The sequence below is a fragment of the Aphis gossypii genome, chromosome 2 (assembly GCF_020184175.1).
Source record: "Aphis gossypii isolate Hap1 chromosome 2, ASM2018417v2, whole genome shotgun sequence".
Classification (NCBI taxonomy): domain Eukaryota; kingdom Metazoa; phylum Arthropoda; class Insecta; order Hemiptera; family Aphididae; genus Aphis; species Aphis gossypii.
In genome coordinates, this window is record NC_065531.1 from 88,663,299 (window position 1) to 88,682,186 (window position 18,888).

Consider the following 18,888-nt stretch of genomic DNA (forward strand, 5'->3'; position numbering starts at 1 on the left):
ATGTCTGGGAGTGCTAGTGTTTATAATGCAATTCAAAATTCGAAAAAAAAGAAAGGTAGCGGATTGAATTTAATCAATAATGGATCAAGGAAAAAAAACTGATAAAAACGTTACCTGACAGACCACTCACATCTAGAGACATTATAAAATACATTGCAAAGTTTAATATCAATCATTTTCGAGGAGTCTTTTCACGAGATAACTTACCTAAAGAACCACGAACAATTGAATGTGGTATATTAAACTTAGACGTATCTTCAGGTGATGGAAGTCATTGGGTAGCGTTTTACAAAATTAAAGATAAGGTTGTATATTTTGATAGCTTCGGTGATTTACCTCCACCAATTGAATTACAAAACTATTTCAAAGGAAACACGATTATATATAACTATTCAAATTATCAAGATTTTAATTCATTTAATTGTGGACATTTATGTCTTGAATTTTTACAATGTATGAATCAATTACATTAAGTTTAACTGGTAATACAACTACATTATCTGTACATTATTTTCCAGCAATTGATGTGTACGATGACTCGGAAATTGCTTTGTTCAATTTACAAACATATAATACATTTCCAAACATAAATGAAACTAATAACCAGTTTGAAATACATTTAGAAAACCCCGATCGTTTACTAAATAATAATAAATTTCCAACCTGTTTTATCACACTGAAAAAGGGGTGTTACGGTATTAAGGATATTAAAAATCAAATTTTAACGCAAATAGATGACTTTTATAATGTTAACGAATACATTGGAATAAAACTAACAGAGAAAATAACTTTTGATATCGGGATTGATCAAGTAGATTTTAGGACAACCATATTCAGTAATGCAACAATACGTTTTAACGTAGCAAACAGTATAGGACCTTTATTGGGATATGAAAAAAAAAATTATGAACCACACTTGCAATACATTGATGGTCATCGTTCAAAGAAAGTGGTAAATTTAAACAGTGTTAATTCAATAAAAGTAATGTGCAATATAGCTCAAGGTTCATTCAACAACCACATGCCAAGTCATTCAATTTATGAGTTTTCTCCTACTGAGAACATAGGGACGAAGCTGATTCAATCTCCAACTAACCTAATATATTATAAATTAAATAAAACAAATATCGATTTAATAACTATACAATTAGTTGATCAAGATCATAATCCGATAAACAATTTAGGTGAAAAATTAGTAATCGATCTACATATTAAACGTTACGGATCTTAAGATGGGATTAAAATTTAATATAAGCCCATTACAAAAGATAAATCTTGCTAGTCATATAACTAAAGCGTTACCGGTAACATCGAATAAAGTAAAAAAAATAACAACGAAAAATAAAACAATTTTAAAGGCTTTAGGTTATAAATTAAAACAGAATGCCAGAAAGTGATATTTTAGATATAAGTTCACCGTTTGAAACCGATTCTAAAATCACGAAAATCGAATATCATTCATATACACCGTATACAACTTCATTTAATAATAATGATGAAATACGTATATCAATCCAACAAACAGATGTTTATCCGTATCTGAATGAAAGCTTTATATATTTAGAAGGTCAAGTATCAGATGCTGGAAAAGTAAAACTTACTAATAACGGTTTTTCCTATCTCTTTGAACAAATACGACTTGAAATCAATGGAATAGAAGTAGATAGTACACGTGTACTTGGTATTACCAGTTCGTTAAAAGGTTATCTATCAGGTACACCTGATAATTATAATTGTTATGAAAATGCTGGTTGGATATTTGGCTACACACGAATTGCGTCCCAAAATAAAAAATTTGATAAGCGGGTACACGAATTGCGTCCGGCATTATCTAATCTACTACATGAATTGCGTCCGATTTTGTTTAAACGATTGCATGAACGATAAATGTACGTAAAGCCTATAATAATTTTAGTTCGATTTCGATCGTGTTGTTGGTGTTAACGTTGGTGTAACCTTTATTATCTGTTAAATAAAACTTAAATAAAAACACTATAACATGACTTCGGTGATTTTAAGCGAAAAAAATAAAACATTATTTAATATTGATGGATACAAATTTCGGTATCATAAAACATTAAAAAATGATATTCAACGTTGGAGCTGCTGTAAAAAGACGTGTAAGTCATACATTAAATTAAATAATGAAAATGAGATTATCGAACGTGCAAATGATCATAATCATATTAAAGATTCTGTTGAAGTATTTAATAGACAACAGTTGAGCAATAATTTAAAGCGAAAGGCTGTAGAAGAACTTTATGATAAACCATCAAAACTTATTCATGGAGCTTTATCAAAAGACATTCCAACACTGACAACTTATGATTTAACCTTAATTCGTAATAATATACACCACGCTCGGTCATCTACAATTCCAAAACTTCCAGACAATTTACCTGATTTACACAATGTTTTATTGAATGAAAATATACAGACAAACAGAGATGAAAATTGTTTATTAGTGAATGACAACGAAAATAATATAATAATTTTTTCAACTATTACTAATTTAAATTTTTTAAGTGAAGTTGATACAATATTTGTGGATGGAACTTTTAAAAGTTGCCCAAAACTGTTTACACAATTTTTTACAGTCCATGGCTTGAAAAATAATAATTATATACCACTAGTATTTTTTTTACTTCCTAATAAAAATTTAGATACTTATATAAAAGCATTTTCACATCTAAAATCTGAATTTCTAAAAAATAATATCAATTTTTCACCTAAAATAATATTTGCCGATTTTGAAAAAGCAATCCACTCATCTTTATTAATCGTGTGGCCATCAGTTCAAATGAAAGGATGCAGGTTTCATTTAGGTCAAAGTTGGTGGAGGAAAATTCAAACGGTTGGTTTAAGTCAAGAATGCAAAAAAAATTCAGATATCAGCATTTTTTTAAAATATTTTTTTGGTCTCCCATTCTTAAAACCAGATGAAGTGGAGGATTGTTTTACTGACGATATTGTATCTATTTTACCCGAAAATGAAAAAGTACAGCAATTTTCCGATTATATATTGAATACATACATAAAGCCTGATTGTGATTTCCCGCCTTCTGTATGGGCCATGTATTCATGTTCTATAATTCGAACTACGAATAGTTGTGAAGCCTTCCACTCCAAGTTTAACAGTATGTTTTACTCAGCACACCCGAATATATTCCAATTTATAGATGTTTTAAAAAATGTACAAAAAGAAACTTATATTAAACAACGAAGTATTCATGTAATTAAAAATAGACGGATGATGGTATGTGAAAAAGAAAATTACTTAAGACAAAATATGGCAAAATATGAAAGTGGCCAATTACCCGTTTTGATTATATTAAGAAGGTATCATTCAAGTTTTTACCAATTTTTTAATTTTATAACTATAACTTTTTTTATATATATATATATTTTTTTTTTTTTTAACTTTATATTATTATTATATTATTAACCTATACATTTTATTTTACTTACATCTATAATTGCATAACAATGATAAAAAACAATATTTTTAACCTACCGATAGTTGTAATTTGCTATCGACAGTCCTAAGTCTGTATGAAATGGGAAGGAAAATAATGTTTATACATTGGGACGCAATTCGTGTAATTGTTAAATATGGTTGGGACGCAATTCGTGTAGTTGTTAAATATGGTTGGGACGCAATTCGTGTGGAAAAGGGATTTCGGGACGCAATTCATGTGCAGCGGGATATTTAAAAATAGTTCAAACCCAGCAAATAGTAATGGAGAATTTAGTGCATGCATTCCGTTAAAATATTGGTTAGGTCTATTTGAAGACTTTAAAAAGATATTAGTTAATTCTAGATTAGAACTAATATTAACTCGAAGTCATAGCGATTTAAACGCTCTAAAAGTAATTACTAGTGGAAGTACAAATTCTGGAAAAGTTGTTTTGAAAAAAATAGTTAGGAAGGTTCCACATATTACTGTTGATGATGAAGAAAGGTTAAAATTATTAAAACTTATTGAAAAAAAAAAAGTTTGTTTATCCCGTTCAGATCTTTTGAAACTTTTGAATATCCTGAACTCGGAACCACAAAAAAAGTTGTATGGAACCTAAAAACTGCTTCAAAATTAGAAAAACCTCGATTCATTATAATCGGATTACAAAAGGGACGTAAAAATTCGTTAGAAAAAGATTGTGGTGTATTCGATCATTGTAATATAACTAATGTAAAAGTATTTTTAAACTCAATAGCATATCCGTATGATAATTTAAATTGGATTTTGCTAAAAATAATTTTACCTTATTATATGATATGTATACATCGTTTCAAGAATCGTACTATGAAAAAAGTATTCGGAACCCGATATTAAGCCCATCTACATTTCTAACGCAAGCTCCAATTATTGTTATCGATACGTCAAAACAGAATGATTCAGCTACAGCTTCATCAGTAGATGTTCAATTAGAAATTGAAGCATCAGAATCTCTTTCAGGTGTAACTGCTTATTGTTTATTAATTCATGATCGCATTGTAGAATATGTACCTTTTACTAGGGAAGTAAGAAAACTAGTTTAATCAATTTAAAATTAATTTAGAATAATGAGACAATACATATAAATATATTTTTTTTATTTTGAACCAAAACGTATTATTTTTTATTTTTTTTTAAAAAAAACATGACTAAAAAATATAATTATGAAGTGTGTATATACACTGCTTAAACTTTATGTGTAACATAGAAAAAATTTATTGGTTGTAGCGGAATACTCCGTCTGTGTTACACGGGAAATAAATAGTGTATACACTGTTTAAACTTTATGTGTAACAGGGGAAAAAATAATTGGTTTTAAATTTTTTTAAATCAGTGTTTTTTTACTGGTACAGCGGAGAAAAAAAAAGTTTGAGGGGAAAAATCCCCCTTAAAATTTTACAATCTCCGCAGTCAAAAGTACGCAGAACATACATTATGGTTTTTGAAAATCAGTGTTTTTTTACTGGTACAGCGGAGAAAAAAAAGTTTGAGGGGGAAAATCCACCTAAAAATTTTAAAATCACCGCAGTCTGGTAGAGCGGAGAAAAAAAAAGTTTGAGGGGAAAAATCCCCCTTAAAAATTTGCAATCTCCGCAGTCAAAAGTGCGCAGAACATACAAATGTATACTACTGAATTAGTCTATGAACCTACTATAAAAAAATATTGTATTATAACCGTAAAAAAAAACATTTATACATTTACTTTTTCAACTATGAGTACAATATGATAAATTAATCATGATTTGGGCTTTGTTGAATCATAATCTGGAGTCTTTTCATTATTGACTTTAGTATGCCTCATACTCGCTTGTGTCAAACCACCTCGAATTCCTATAATTAATTTATATATTATATGTGTATAGTTATGTTACTGTGAATGTCCGCAGTTGGTGAATGCTGACAGTCACCGGTTTATGAATGTCGACATTTATACAACGATATTGGTGAATGTTGGTAATGCCGATATTATTTAATCTAATTTAGGAATAACGGATGGGTCACAATTATAAAACAGTATCTTATACTATCTACCCTGTGTGCAATGTGTTGACAATGATATCTCATAGACATCAGTCTATGTTCTCAAAGCTAACGTCTATGGTGTACATCTTTGATACGTCAATGAGATGATTGTAAAATTATAAAAACATACATCACAAAATCAACATCTCCTCGAGTGTAATTTTGTGATTGTGATTATAAACTATAATTATAGAGATATTGGTTTCCGATTTTAAAATGATGATTTATTTTATAAATAAACAACATCTCAAGTCACAATATCGTATTGTGGTCACATAGAATTCACACAATATTATTGTAAATAATCTAAAAATAGATAAAATAAAATATCCCAATGTGATAATGTCAATAATATTAGCGTTATTATTATGACGTTTAATCTATAATAATATAACATTTCTGTATACGAAACACGAGTATACATCCATGGAGTATTATACATCTTACACGACTACGACGATATCGATGCCATTTATTTTCGCATACTAACCGAGTATTTGACGTCTGCGAGCGTATAAAGTGTTATTCGTTTTTTAAGTTCATCAACGTGGAAGGATCCAAAAAACAGGTATGTAATTGATTTGTATATTAATTTAATAAATAATATCTATAGTATATAGGTAGTAGTCATAGAATAGACTATTCAGAATAGAATTTATTCTGTGGTATAGTTTCATACATTTACTATAATATATTATATCCATGGGCGCCCGGAGGGGGGCAAGACGGGGCATTTGCCCCCCTTGGAATTCAAATAGAATATTGAACGTTAACTTTTATTTTGATTTATTAACATTTCATCGATATTTTTACTTTTTAGTGTGTGCTGTGTGGGGTTGTCGATCGTAATAACAATATATGATAAGGCGTACAAAATAATGCGTATTACATTAAGCGCGCAAAATTAAATACGTTTAAATTTTGTGAATTGATATTAATCGCCTAATGTGTAAACCACTTATGACGACCGACGCACCACGCACACATACGAACACGACGTCTGTCAGATAACTGAGCTAACTAAAAATAAATCGATTGTACGATATCACATTGGGAATTATTGTAATAATTATAAAATGAAATTATTTGTCAACGCGCCGTCTACTGAGAAACACGGACCACGCTGAATTACGTACGTATTGTATTAAGCATATTTAATATTTTGTTTTATTGCTAATATTATTATGGACATCAGAAATTTTTTTAAAAAACCCAAGCTTTGTGATTCTATTAATGAAGCCTCTACTGTCTCTACTTCAATTGATATAAATAATAGTACAGTCAATATGGAGTCGTCGGAATCGTGTGTAGTTGAACGCGCTTCAGTTACCATGAATACAACAAATAACCGTGGTCATATAATCTTAACCTATGAAAAAGATATTGGAAATTTTTTGAATGTCAAAAATATTGACGATTGTTTAAAACATGAACTTTTACGTAATCCTTGGGTACCGAATTCTACTTATGACTTTAAAAGTGATTTAAAATCAGGAAGAACTCGAGCATTTAGATATCAATGGTTGCACGAAAATGGTTCATGGTTGACATATTCAGCTCTTGAGGGTGTGAAAGGAGCTTTTTGTAGGTTATGTGTGTTGTTCAAGCCATCAATTCATAGAGGCGTACAAGGTGGATTTATAATAAAACCGTTTACTAAGTATAAGGATTTTCATGCATCTTCTAAAATACATTTGTCTTCAAATTGGCACATTGAATCAATGTCAAGAGCAAAAGATTTTATGGATATTATGAATGGTAAAAAAATTAGTGTTATTGAACAAGTAAATTCTGGATTTCATAAAGAAATAGAAACTAATAGGCTAAAATTAAAACCTATTATATCAACTATTTTGTTTTGCGGAACTCACGACCTTCCTTTACGAGGGAAAAATTCAGATTCTGGTGTTTTTCACGATCTTTTGAATTTTCGTATTGAATCTGGCGATGAGATACTGAAAGATCATTTTTTAACTAATGTGGGAAATGCTAAATATTCGTCCCATAGAACCCAAAATGAATTAATTACATTGTGTGGACAAATATTAAAAGAAGAAATAGTATGTGAAGCTAATGCCGCGAATACGTTTTCCATTATTGCTGACGAATCAGCAGATATTTCTGGTGTTGAGCAGCTAACAATTGTAATTAGATTTTTAGACAAACAGTCAAAGATTCGAGAAGAATTCCTTGGCTTTTTAACATTAGATAAATTAGACGCAGAATCAGTTGCTACTAAAATTTTATCATTTATGGAAGATAGTGGCCTTAATTTAAGTAAATTTTGTGGACAAGGTTATAACGGTTGTGCTACAATGGCTGGCAAAGTAGGCGGCGTTCCTAAATTAATTCGTGACCGATATAATAAAGCTTTATATTTCCATTGTGCTAGTCACCGATTAAATTTAGTAATTAACGATCTAAACAAAATTATGGTTATTCGTAATACTATTGGTACAATAAAAGAAATTATAAAATTTTATCGCGAAAGTACCCTTCGAAGAAATCTTATACCTAATATACCACTTTTTGCGAAACACGCTGGTCTTCAAAGTATAAGAGTATTAGGCTATTTTCTGAAAATTTTATTACTATAATTCAAAGCCTTCAATCTTTGTCTATTAATGGTCTTATCAATTCGAATACAAGACAACGTGCACTATGTCTATACTCTTCAACCTCAAATTTTTCATTTATAATTAGTATTAAAATAATCGCCAAATACAGCGCTATCCTAGAACCGGTTACAAATATTTTACAAGGTGTATCAATGGAGTTTTATAAAGTTCGGGAACATGTAGAGGAATTGTTAAAAATGTTAGAAGACAATAGAGCAAATGCAAATGAAATCTTTGATTTATTGTTTACTGATGCCAAATCTATAGCAGATGATTTTGAAATCACTATTACTTGTCCCAGAATAACTGGAAAACAATCAAACAGAAACAATTATTCTTATGAATCTCACAAAGACTATTATCGAGTATCAATTTTTATACCTTATCTAGATTCAATAATTCAGTGTATTAAAGAAAGATTTGAAAAAAGTAATGGTGTTGCTTTTTCACTACAACACCTTCATCCAGCATTATTTATAAAAATGAAAAAACAAGAGTACACTGACAGCATAATATAATTTTTATAAAATTGAAAATCTGTTAGCTGAAAGTGAAAGTTGGTATAGTTTATGGCAAAAAAAAGACTGCCAAAGTATGGACATAATAGATTTACTAGAACATAGCAAAACATTTTTCCCTGGCATTACAATTGCATTAGAAATTTTTCTATCTTTGCCAGCTACAAGTTGTGCAGCCGAAAGATCCTTTAGCACTTTACGAAGGGTTAAAACTTGGCTTCGGTCTACGACGGGCGAAGACCGATTAAATGGCCTATGTATGTTAAGTGTCCATCGAGAAAGAGTTGATACAAGAAAAGAGAAATTAATTGAACAGTTAATAACAAGGTTTGCAATAGAACAACCACGAAGACTTCAGTTTTTATTTAATAAAGAATAAATACCATATAATTCCAACACATTTTTTAGGTTGTAAGGAATATATTTTTTAATGTTAATTTTGGTGTTGGATTTCATATAATTCTAACACATTTTGTAGTTTACAAGGAATACAATTTTTTTATGTATTTTTTTGTGTTTTATTTCATTATGCCCCTCCCTAATAAATTTCCTGCGGGCGCCCATGATTATATCCATTAGCTATTGAAAACGTATATATTAAGTAGCCTATAAGTAGGTAATAGGTATAATATTATAATGGCTCTGTCTCTGGTCCCGGAATTTCCGTGAGATTTGTCATAATGTTATCAATCCCGGACAATTTTATTAATCAAAGCGCAAGCGCGGGGACTTGATTTTTTTCCTCAATATTATTATTGTTCTGTGATATTATACAATAATTTTACTATCGTATACCATATTGATACCATAATATATTAATAGTAACATATTTATAAATATAAAGATCGTAAAAATTGGAATTTAGAAAGTTACTTTAAACCAAAAATTCGTTTATATCGTCAAATATTATTAAGTATGAGTTTTAAAATTGGCCAACGTTTTAAATCTTATACTGATCTTATTGACAATTTAAGTCAGTATAAGAAAAATACGTTGAATGACTATTGGATTAGAGATAATCGTACACTGGAAACTGCTAGAAAACGGTAAGTATTTTTAATAATTTTACAAATATCTGTAAGTATCCTCTCATGTTGATGCACCTGCTACTATTGTCACAGAGTTATGTGCTATTGTGTTTAAAATATATTAATATAATACACAAATGTGTTATTAGATCACAATCAAGTCATATGGCTAATACTAATAGTGATCTAAAATACGCCTATATAAAATTCAGCTGTATTCATGGGGGTCAAAAGTTTCGTGAAAAGGCAAAATCGTCGAACCGATAAACATTGTAAGTATAGTGTATGTACTTGGATGAAAGTGGTCATTTTAAATTCTCTATTTTAATCCTTGAAATGTTCAATATAAATAATATTTCAATATCAACTCTTTTTAAGAATACTATAATTTATGACTCAGCGTTTCTCAGAGTGGGTCGCGACCCACTGGTCGATCGTCAGTCAATTTTTGGTGGGTTGTAAAATTTTTTTTTTGAATTGTATAGATTTCAATAAATGTATGTTAAATTAATATTAAATATACCTATTGTTCTATTATTAAATATGCTTATATTATTAAAGCAATATAGTACCAAAAATTACGAGGGTAATAAATAATAATTCGTATTAAATAGGTACCTAATAAAAATGTACACATATTTATATACTACAAATTTAGTTTTTTACTACTTTTTGAGAAGTGAAACAATGTGGGTCCTGAAAGATTTTTCGGGGGAAATTTGGGTCACAGTACTAAAATGATTGAGAACCACTGACTTATGTAATAGGTACTATATTTTTTTATATTTCTAAATCACAACATAAAATATTGTTATTATAATAAATTTTACTATATAAATAAATATTTATTATGTATTTATTTGTTAAATTTTTAGTACTTTCAAGCAAGGATGTGATGCTCATTTATATTTTTCCATATCAAAAGATGGCCAATATTTAATCCTCAAAAATATGTCAGAAGAACATAATCATACACAAAATACTAGGTAGATTATCTTTAACTAAATTTTCCTTTAATTAAATCCCTATTTATTTAATAAAATTAAATAAAAATTATTAGCATTTTGAACGGGAGAAAGAAAGGCATTAGGCACTTTTGTTTTTTATGTTTTAATGATCACATTAAATTTTTAATTAATTTAAATAAGTTTTTGATTATTAATTGAATTTTTTATGTCTTAATAATAAGTAACATTATTAACAATCTTAAAAAATATGATATTTAAATTTTAAAGGACTATTTTTGGAACTATCTTAAACATGCTTTATGTATGAACATTATATTTAATAAATATTCTAGCAGGCACCTACATATTTAAACAAATTTCTACATATTTTAAAACTCATTTTTTATTAATATTTTTCTATGTGTTTGGTTCTATAACTCATTTGTAGTTGAATGTTATTTTGTGGTTTTTTTTTTATAAAAATCAATCAAAACTTGTAAGTAGAAGTGGTAGAACACATCTTAAAAATATTTTTAATACAGTTGATGCATTTTTTATTCTTTATTTTAAACATTTAAACTGTAATTTAATTTAATTTATTGTAAAAATAGTCACCAGTATTAATTTATTCTATTTTTAGTAAAACATTTGGACATCTTCCTAATCAAAGAAGATTAAATAAAAATATTTTAAATGAAGCACTGACCTTACAAAAAATAAAACCAAATAAAAAGTTACTGTTACAAGACTTATCAGCTTATTCAGGCAACACAATTTTATTAAAAGATATCACCAATATTTCTCGGTACAAAGAATCTTTTACTAATGAACTTTCATCTTGCATCCCCATTCTTCAGAAATATAACTGCCAGTACGAAATTTTAATTGAAGGTAATGAGTTTAGAGGAATATTTTTTCAAAATAATACGATGAAAAGTAATTTTGCTGCATTTCCTGAAATAGTGTTTTTGGATGATACTTATAAGTTATTAAATTTCAATGGTGTTGTGTATTTATTTTTGGTAGAAGATTCAGTTGGAAGTTCAGAAATAGCAGTTGTAGGTATATTGGTTGGTGAACTCAAAGAATATATTGATTGGCTTATTTCTTCATTTAAAATAAAAAATGAAAACAGTAATTTAATAAACTCATTTATGACAGATAAAGATGAGAATATGAGAAATGTTTTAAATTATCATTTTCCTGTAGCAAATCTTACTTTATGCAGGTTTCATGTATTTCAAATTTTTAAAAGAGAAATAAATACAAACAAATTAGGTATAAGCTCATATGAGGAATCTTTATCTAGAGAATACTTACAAAAAATTTCTTATTCTCAATCTTTTGAAGAATATGACACAACCTATGGTATAATGATTGATATTTTACCTTCACAAGTAATGCAATATTATAATATAAATTGGCATCCTATTAAAAAACAATGGGTTGATGGATTCATATGTAACAATTTTTTGAACTTTACCAATAATCGAACTGAATCACTTAACCGCAATCTCAAATCCATCATTAAAAAATTAAGTTCACTTCAAGAATTTCTTGAATACTTTTTTGTGGAATTACAAGTTGAAAGAACTGAAAGAGATCACCGAGCTATCAAAACAATTCATAAATTGCCAGTAATAAATTCAGCAATTGCTCCTATTAAAATATACTCAAATATTTTAACTCAGTTTGCTTTTAACCATCTAGAAAAGGAATATTTAGCTAGTGTCGACTTGAAGAATAATTCTGATGTAAATTTTAATGTCACTGTATTGAAATATTCTTGCAATTTCAATCGTAATATGGGATTGCCATGCAGACATATTTTTAAAATGAGAATTGATAATAAATTGGACATTTTTGATGAAAAATTATGTTTACCGAGATGGACAAAGAAATATTTGCTAGAAACACAAAACTCATTTCAACCATTAAATAATAAAGATAACTTGCATGAAAGTATAATACGAGTAACACCTAATCTACGCACCCCTAAGTCAACATTTGAAAAATATAAACATGCTTCATCATTTACCAATAGACTTTCTCAGCTAATTTCAGAAGTTAGTCAAAAAGCTTTTAATCATAGAATTGGTATTGTGAAACAAATGTTGAAAATATGGGAAAGCAATAAAGAATTTATTATATTGCCAATTGATGACAAACCTATCGAATCTACTCAATTTATAGTGTTATGGGCTATGGGATATCTATAAGATATCTACGAGATTACAAGGCTAAGTTAGCATAACCATGCCTCGTGTCAAGGGTAATGCGGTTGCTACTATGACCACATTGTGTCGGAATAGTAAGCGCACCAATAATTATAGTACACTAATGATGCATTTGAGATGTTATTGCACATTCTCAAATTCGTGTCCGAATTTGCAACAACAACCACAAGGACACCTGGTTTCACCCAAAAGGCGACCGCACGACGTAAACAAGAGACGCACCACGATATATAAGGGAGCCCGAAGACCAGCAACGGCAGATGTACCAAAGCTATCAACAACTGAGCACTTTCACGTCACTCAGCCACTTATTTTATTTGTTACATGTATTTTGTTTATATGCAATAAAAACATATTTCGTTATTAAGTTTAACTTTCATTCAAATTAACCATTTGGATTCAAATCTGATACTGGCACGCAACAATAGTAAAAAAATTATTTTCTTTAACTCAAAAAAAAAAAAATGTTTTCAAACAATGAGTAAATTAATCAAACATTTTAAATTTGTTTAGGATAAATCTGTTGTGGATTTGAAAATAAATGATATTATTAATGACGACCAACAAGATTTAATTTCTGCAAATGTGAACTATTGTAATGATGAGATAAATTTGCCAAAGGTAAATTTGCTGTAATACATATATATTTTACCATGTTATTAACGTATTATATTAGTAGGGACACTTATTAGATTCATATCAATCTATTGTACTACCAAATGATGAACATAATTATGCCAAAACTACTCAGTTCACGGTAAAAAGTTTTATAATTTTTTGAGCTTTGTAAACTTATATTTTGAATTCAATTTGTACAAATTAATTAAAATATTTTTTAGGATGATATTGTTGGGTTAAAAATTAATGGTAATATTTCAAAGGACAGTTCAGAATATTTTTTTATAAATCCAGATTGTTGTTCAGAAATTAATTTGCCTGAGGTAAATTGTTTATTATTTCATTACCTAATTATTGAAAATTCTTCATAATTTATGTTTGCAGCAGGTGCCTTTGTCTAATCAACCTAAGAATCAGAATGAAACTACAAAAATTGGTAATTTTAATTGAATTATATACTTGATATACAATATTACAATATACATGATATACCATAATCATATAAAATATTTTTATGTTATGTTTTTGTATTAAAATGAACAAGTGTTGTATTTTTGTGTCAAGTAAAAAATTTAAGTTGTTTTAAAATTTAAAATTACCTACTATTTCATAAAAATAAGTATTAGATGTTTTTGTTTCAGATCTTTCTCAAATAAAAATACCGGTTATAAAACGTAGAGGAAAACCTAAAGGGTCTCTTCAAACTGTAATTGGTATTTCAAGAAAAAGAAATTTTTTTAAAAAAAAATAATTTATTAAAATTACAGTATGTTATTGATGTATTAAAAAAGAGAATGTCATAAATGAGTTTATTAAATTACTGTTTACATTTTTTATTTTAAATGAAGAAATAAGCCAATCAATATATTCTTTGAGTTCACCAACCAATATACCTACAGCTGCTACTTCTGAACTTCCAACTGAATCTTCTACCAAAAATAAATACACAACACAACTGAAATTTAATAATTTATAAGTACCATCCAAAAACACTATTTCAGGAAATGTAACAATATTACTTTTCATTGTATTATTTTGAAAAAGTATTCATCTAAACTCGTTACCTTCAATTAACATTTCGTCCTAGCAGTTATATTTCTGAAGAATACAAATTTTATATAAAATTAAATATTTTTAAGATGTGTTCTACCGCTTCTACCTACAAGTTTTGATTGATTTTTATAAAAAATAACAACAAAATAACACCTTACCCTTAATAACATTTAACTACAAATGAGTTATAGAACCAAACACAGAAAAATATTAATAAAAAAATGAGTCTTTAAAAGATGTAGAAATTTGTTTAAATATGTAGGTGCCTGCTAGAATATTTATTAAATATAATATTCAATATAGTCCTTTAAAATTTAAATATCATATTTTTTAAGAATGTTAATAATGTTACTTATTATTAAGACATAAAAAATTCAATTAATAATTAAGAACTTATTTAAATTAATTAAATCAATTAAAAAATTAATGTGATCATTAAAACATAAAAAACAAAACTTTCTTTTCTTTTAATCTTTCTTTCTCCTAAATGCTAATAATATTTAAGTTTATTAAATAAATAAGGATGTAATTAAAGGAAAATTTAGTTAAAGATAATTTACCTAGTATTTTGTGTATGATTATGTTCCTTTGACATATAAATATTGGCCATCTTTTGATATGGAAAAATATAAATAAGCATCACATTCCTTGCTTGAAAGTTCATATTACATAAGTTATAATATTCTTAAAAAGAGTTGATAGTGAAATATTAATTATATTGAAAATATCAAGAATTAAAATAGAGAATTCAAAATGACCACTTACATTCAAGTACATACAGTGGCGTAGCCAGCGGGTAGGCCTGATAGGCCCGGGCCTACCCACTTTTTTCCAAAAAAAAAAAAAATTTTTTTATCCTATTAAACGTGTAGTGTATATGTTTATGACTATAATATGTATTTAAAATAATAGAATTAATATATTGTAAAAAGGGTTTTAATTTACAAAATTAAATCCCGATGGTGAATTTAATCGGTTCTGAAAATCAGTTAATGACACGTCTTTTATTTTGAGTGTTGTCGTTTAATGACCAATCAATTCCTGTTAATCGGCATCCGTCGAAATTTATAGTGCATCAAAGCCCGTGATAATATAATATTATAGCCCGACAGCCCGTATTGCCCGTTACCTGAATATTCTCAACTATAATAACCAGTATGATAGATATTAATCTTATCCATTCAATTGACGATTATTTCCAAAAATAACGAGACTGTAATATAAGTTGTAGTCGAATAGAATATACGCTTGCGATTTTCGATTAGTTTAATACTAATCGCACTGCGTCACTACGAACGAACGTCTTTAGTACCTATAACGAAGTGATTATATTTCGCTTTTATTTTTACTTAGTCCGTTGCGTCTTGCGTCGCTCATTTTCGAAAAATGAAACGTTTTTTAATTACATCAGGTAATTTAAAATCAACTTCTGTTTCAACTGTTTCGGTTTTTGAGCCTAATGACCCTGGATCAAGTGCACGTACACCAATATCAGATACAAATAAACAGTTGAATTTAAACATTTTTGATATTAGTGTAACTTGTGAAGATACCGCTGTACAACCTGTCATCAGTTTTCCTCGTACTTTTATATCTGGTAAGCAACGTAGCTTTCAAAGTAGTTGGTACAATAAGTACCCATGGTTGGAATACTCAATTAAGATGAATGCCGTATTTTGTTATTATTGCCGTCATTTTCTTTCTCATTCGCAAATTGAAAAAGATGTTCTAATTACTGGTGGATATTCTGATTGGAAAAATATATGTAACATGACTAAAAAACATGAGAATACTACTTCACTTAAAAAATGCAATAGCTAAATATGGTGCATGGCTATCAACCAAAAAAACTGGATCAGTTTCGACTCAAATAAATAAACAAGTCAAAGAGCAAGTTATAAAAAATCGAACTATTTTAACAAGTGTAATAAGGTGTGTTTTATATTGTGCACGGCAAGATATCGGACTACGAGAACATCGAAAAGAAAGAAAAGAAGAATTCAGTAGTGAAAATTATGATGCAAGTTTGTGTTCACGTCATGACGTAAATGAAGGTAACTTTTTAGAAATTATAAAATTACTTTCCATCGAAAATGAACATTTTAAAACAAACTTTAATTTATTAGGTACCTAAAAATAGCAAATACATATCGCCTGAAATACAAAACGATATAATAAAAGCTACATCAAAGAAATATTAAATATCATAAATTGCTTATCGATTAACCTGCAATCAACTACTCTTGATATAAAACGTTGTACATTATTAATTAATGCAACAAAACAACAAATATTAGAGTTACGTAATGATGAGAAGTTTTTTGAATTATATGAGCAATCATTGGTTATTGCTCAAAATTCTAAAATACCTACGCCATCAAGTGATAATTTGTCATCATCAAATAGAACACGACGAAATTCAAATACTTTAGTCGATTATTATGTAACTATTAGCACTGGTAAAAGAATAGCTTATTTATCTGATGACATGAAAACAGAACAAAAAAGAATATTTTTTAATATTTTAGACGTAATATATTTCGAACTAAACCGACGTTTTAATATAAATGATGATATGTATGCAACTTTAGAAGCTTTAGACCAAAATTCATCAACATTTTTAGACAGTGAAATAATTTGTCGTTATGCTGAAACATTTCCATTTTATCGATCAAATGAATTTATAACTAAATTAAAATGCCAATGTCAACTGGGAAAAACCTTATTTTTATCTGTATCTGATTTTTTTGAATTATACCAAGAAGTAAAAAAATACAAAGTTGGATTTGAAGAATTAACAAAAACTATTGAAAATCTTTTGGTAGTTCCAGTATCTAGTGCCTCAGCAGAAAGGAGTTTCTCGACGATGAAAAGAGTAAAAACATATTTAAGATCAACGATGACAAGTAGCAGACTAAATAATTTAACTTTGCTGTCAATTGAGAGAGAAATAAGTGGAAATTTTATAGAAAATCCATCTGCTGTAATTGACGAGTTTGCATCAATGAAAAAAAGAAAATTGGAATTTTCAATCTAAAAATATTTTCATATAGCTACCTATATCTTTTTTATTGATTTAATTTTATACTATTAGTTTGAAAACATAAAATAAATCCATGTATTATGCCTATAATAAATGTATAACGATATTCTGATACTTTTTTATTTTATAAAAATATTCATTAGTAATCCTTACATCAAAATATCGGACCTAATTATTGTATAATATCACAGAACAATAATAATATTGAGGAAAAAAATCAAGTCCCCGCGCTTGCGCTTTGATTAATAAAATTGTCCGGGATTGATAACATTATGACAAATCTCACGGAAATTCCGGGACCAGAGACAGAGCCTATTATAATACATTCTTCGCAACGTGCACTCTAGTTACACATTTTATACTGGAGTAGGTATTCACAAATATTGTAAACGCAAAATATTGTGTTAACTGCTCACACACATACACACAAATATGTTGCATAAAATATTGTACCTATCTTAATATAATATGTATAAAAGAAACATGAAATTTAACCACAAAAGTAAAAACAAAACTTACAAGGATAATAAACTGTTAGGCATTAGTTATAATTAATATAAGTTATAACTTTATAACTATACTGTTATATAAGTTAGTATTTTTAATTATTATATGAGGAACCAAGATTATATGTTTAAAATTATACATTTATCGCCTATGTACACTGTACAGAACCCATATTATAATTTTATATAAAAAATATAGGTACCTATTCAAGTATAGATCAACTCCAAAGCCCATGCCTTTATAATTTATTGTACTTTTAGTGGGTTATTGGTTACTTTAAAGAAGAGCACAAGTATTCAGTGATTCCTGTTAACTGGGTATCATCTGTTACATCAAATGGTATTCCAGAATACATGTGTAAGTGGCCTTCAAAACAAAGGGTTACAACAATGATGTTGATGAAAGTAGATAAACCATCTGCAGATTGGAAGTCATACCCTGTCAAAGTTATTGAACGAATCGGTACGATATTTATTTTTCTATTACAAAATAAACGATTATCTACATATTCTACATCATAAAAAATATGATAAAATAATTGTGTTTTATTATTCACGTACAAAATCTAAATAAAATAATTAAAAAAAAGTATACAAAATATTTATTATCCTACATAATATGTAGACTTATATGAACAAGCTGCAGTGAAGGAAGTCCAAATATTTATATCGGAGTAGGAAAATGAATAAAATTTAGGACGGGGTAAAAGACTAAAACTATCCAAACCCCAATTTGATGCATCACCAGATAATGTCAGCAATAGTGAGTACCTATTACTTGTAGGTGTTGATATCATACAA

The 18,888-nt window shown here is 28.2% G+C and overlaps 1 protein-coding gene across 1 annotated transcript; it reads left to right on the plus strand.

Annotated features, from left to right (window-relative positions):
- Window positions 1-11,559: 11,559 nt before the first annotated feature.
- LOC126549885 (uncharacterized) lies at window positions 11,560-18,609 on the plus strand. The gene is made up of 4 exons (XM_050200285.1): window positions 11,560-12,786; window positions 16,724-17,165; window positions 17,301-17,521; window positions 18,349-18,609. Exons 1-4 carry the CDS (start codon window positions 11,560-11,562, stop codon window positions 18,607-18,609), a joined length of 2,151 nt encoding a protein of 716 aa, XP_050056242.1.
- The last annotated feature ends 279 nt before the right edge of the window (window positions 18,610-18,888 follow it).

What these genes read in the sequence shown, in the direction of transcription:
- LOC126549885 (XM_050200285.1), top strand. Translation starts at nt 11,560, where the DNA reads ATGAAAAGTAATTTTGCTGCATTTCCTGAAATAGTGTTTTTGGATGAT. An exon ending in AAGAATTTATTATATTGCCA is followed by an intron (nt 12,787 to 16,723) that starts ATTGATGACAAA and finishes AATAAAAGCTAC; the next exon opens with ATCAAAGAAATATTAAATAT. An exon ending in TTCATCAACATTTTTAGACA is followed by an intron (nt 17,166 to 17,300) that starts GTGAAATAATTT and finishes AATTATACCAAG; the next exon opens with AAGTAAAAAAATACAAAGTT.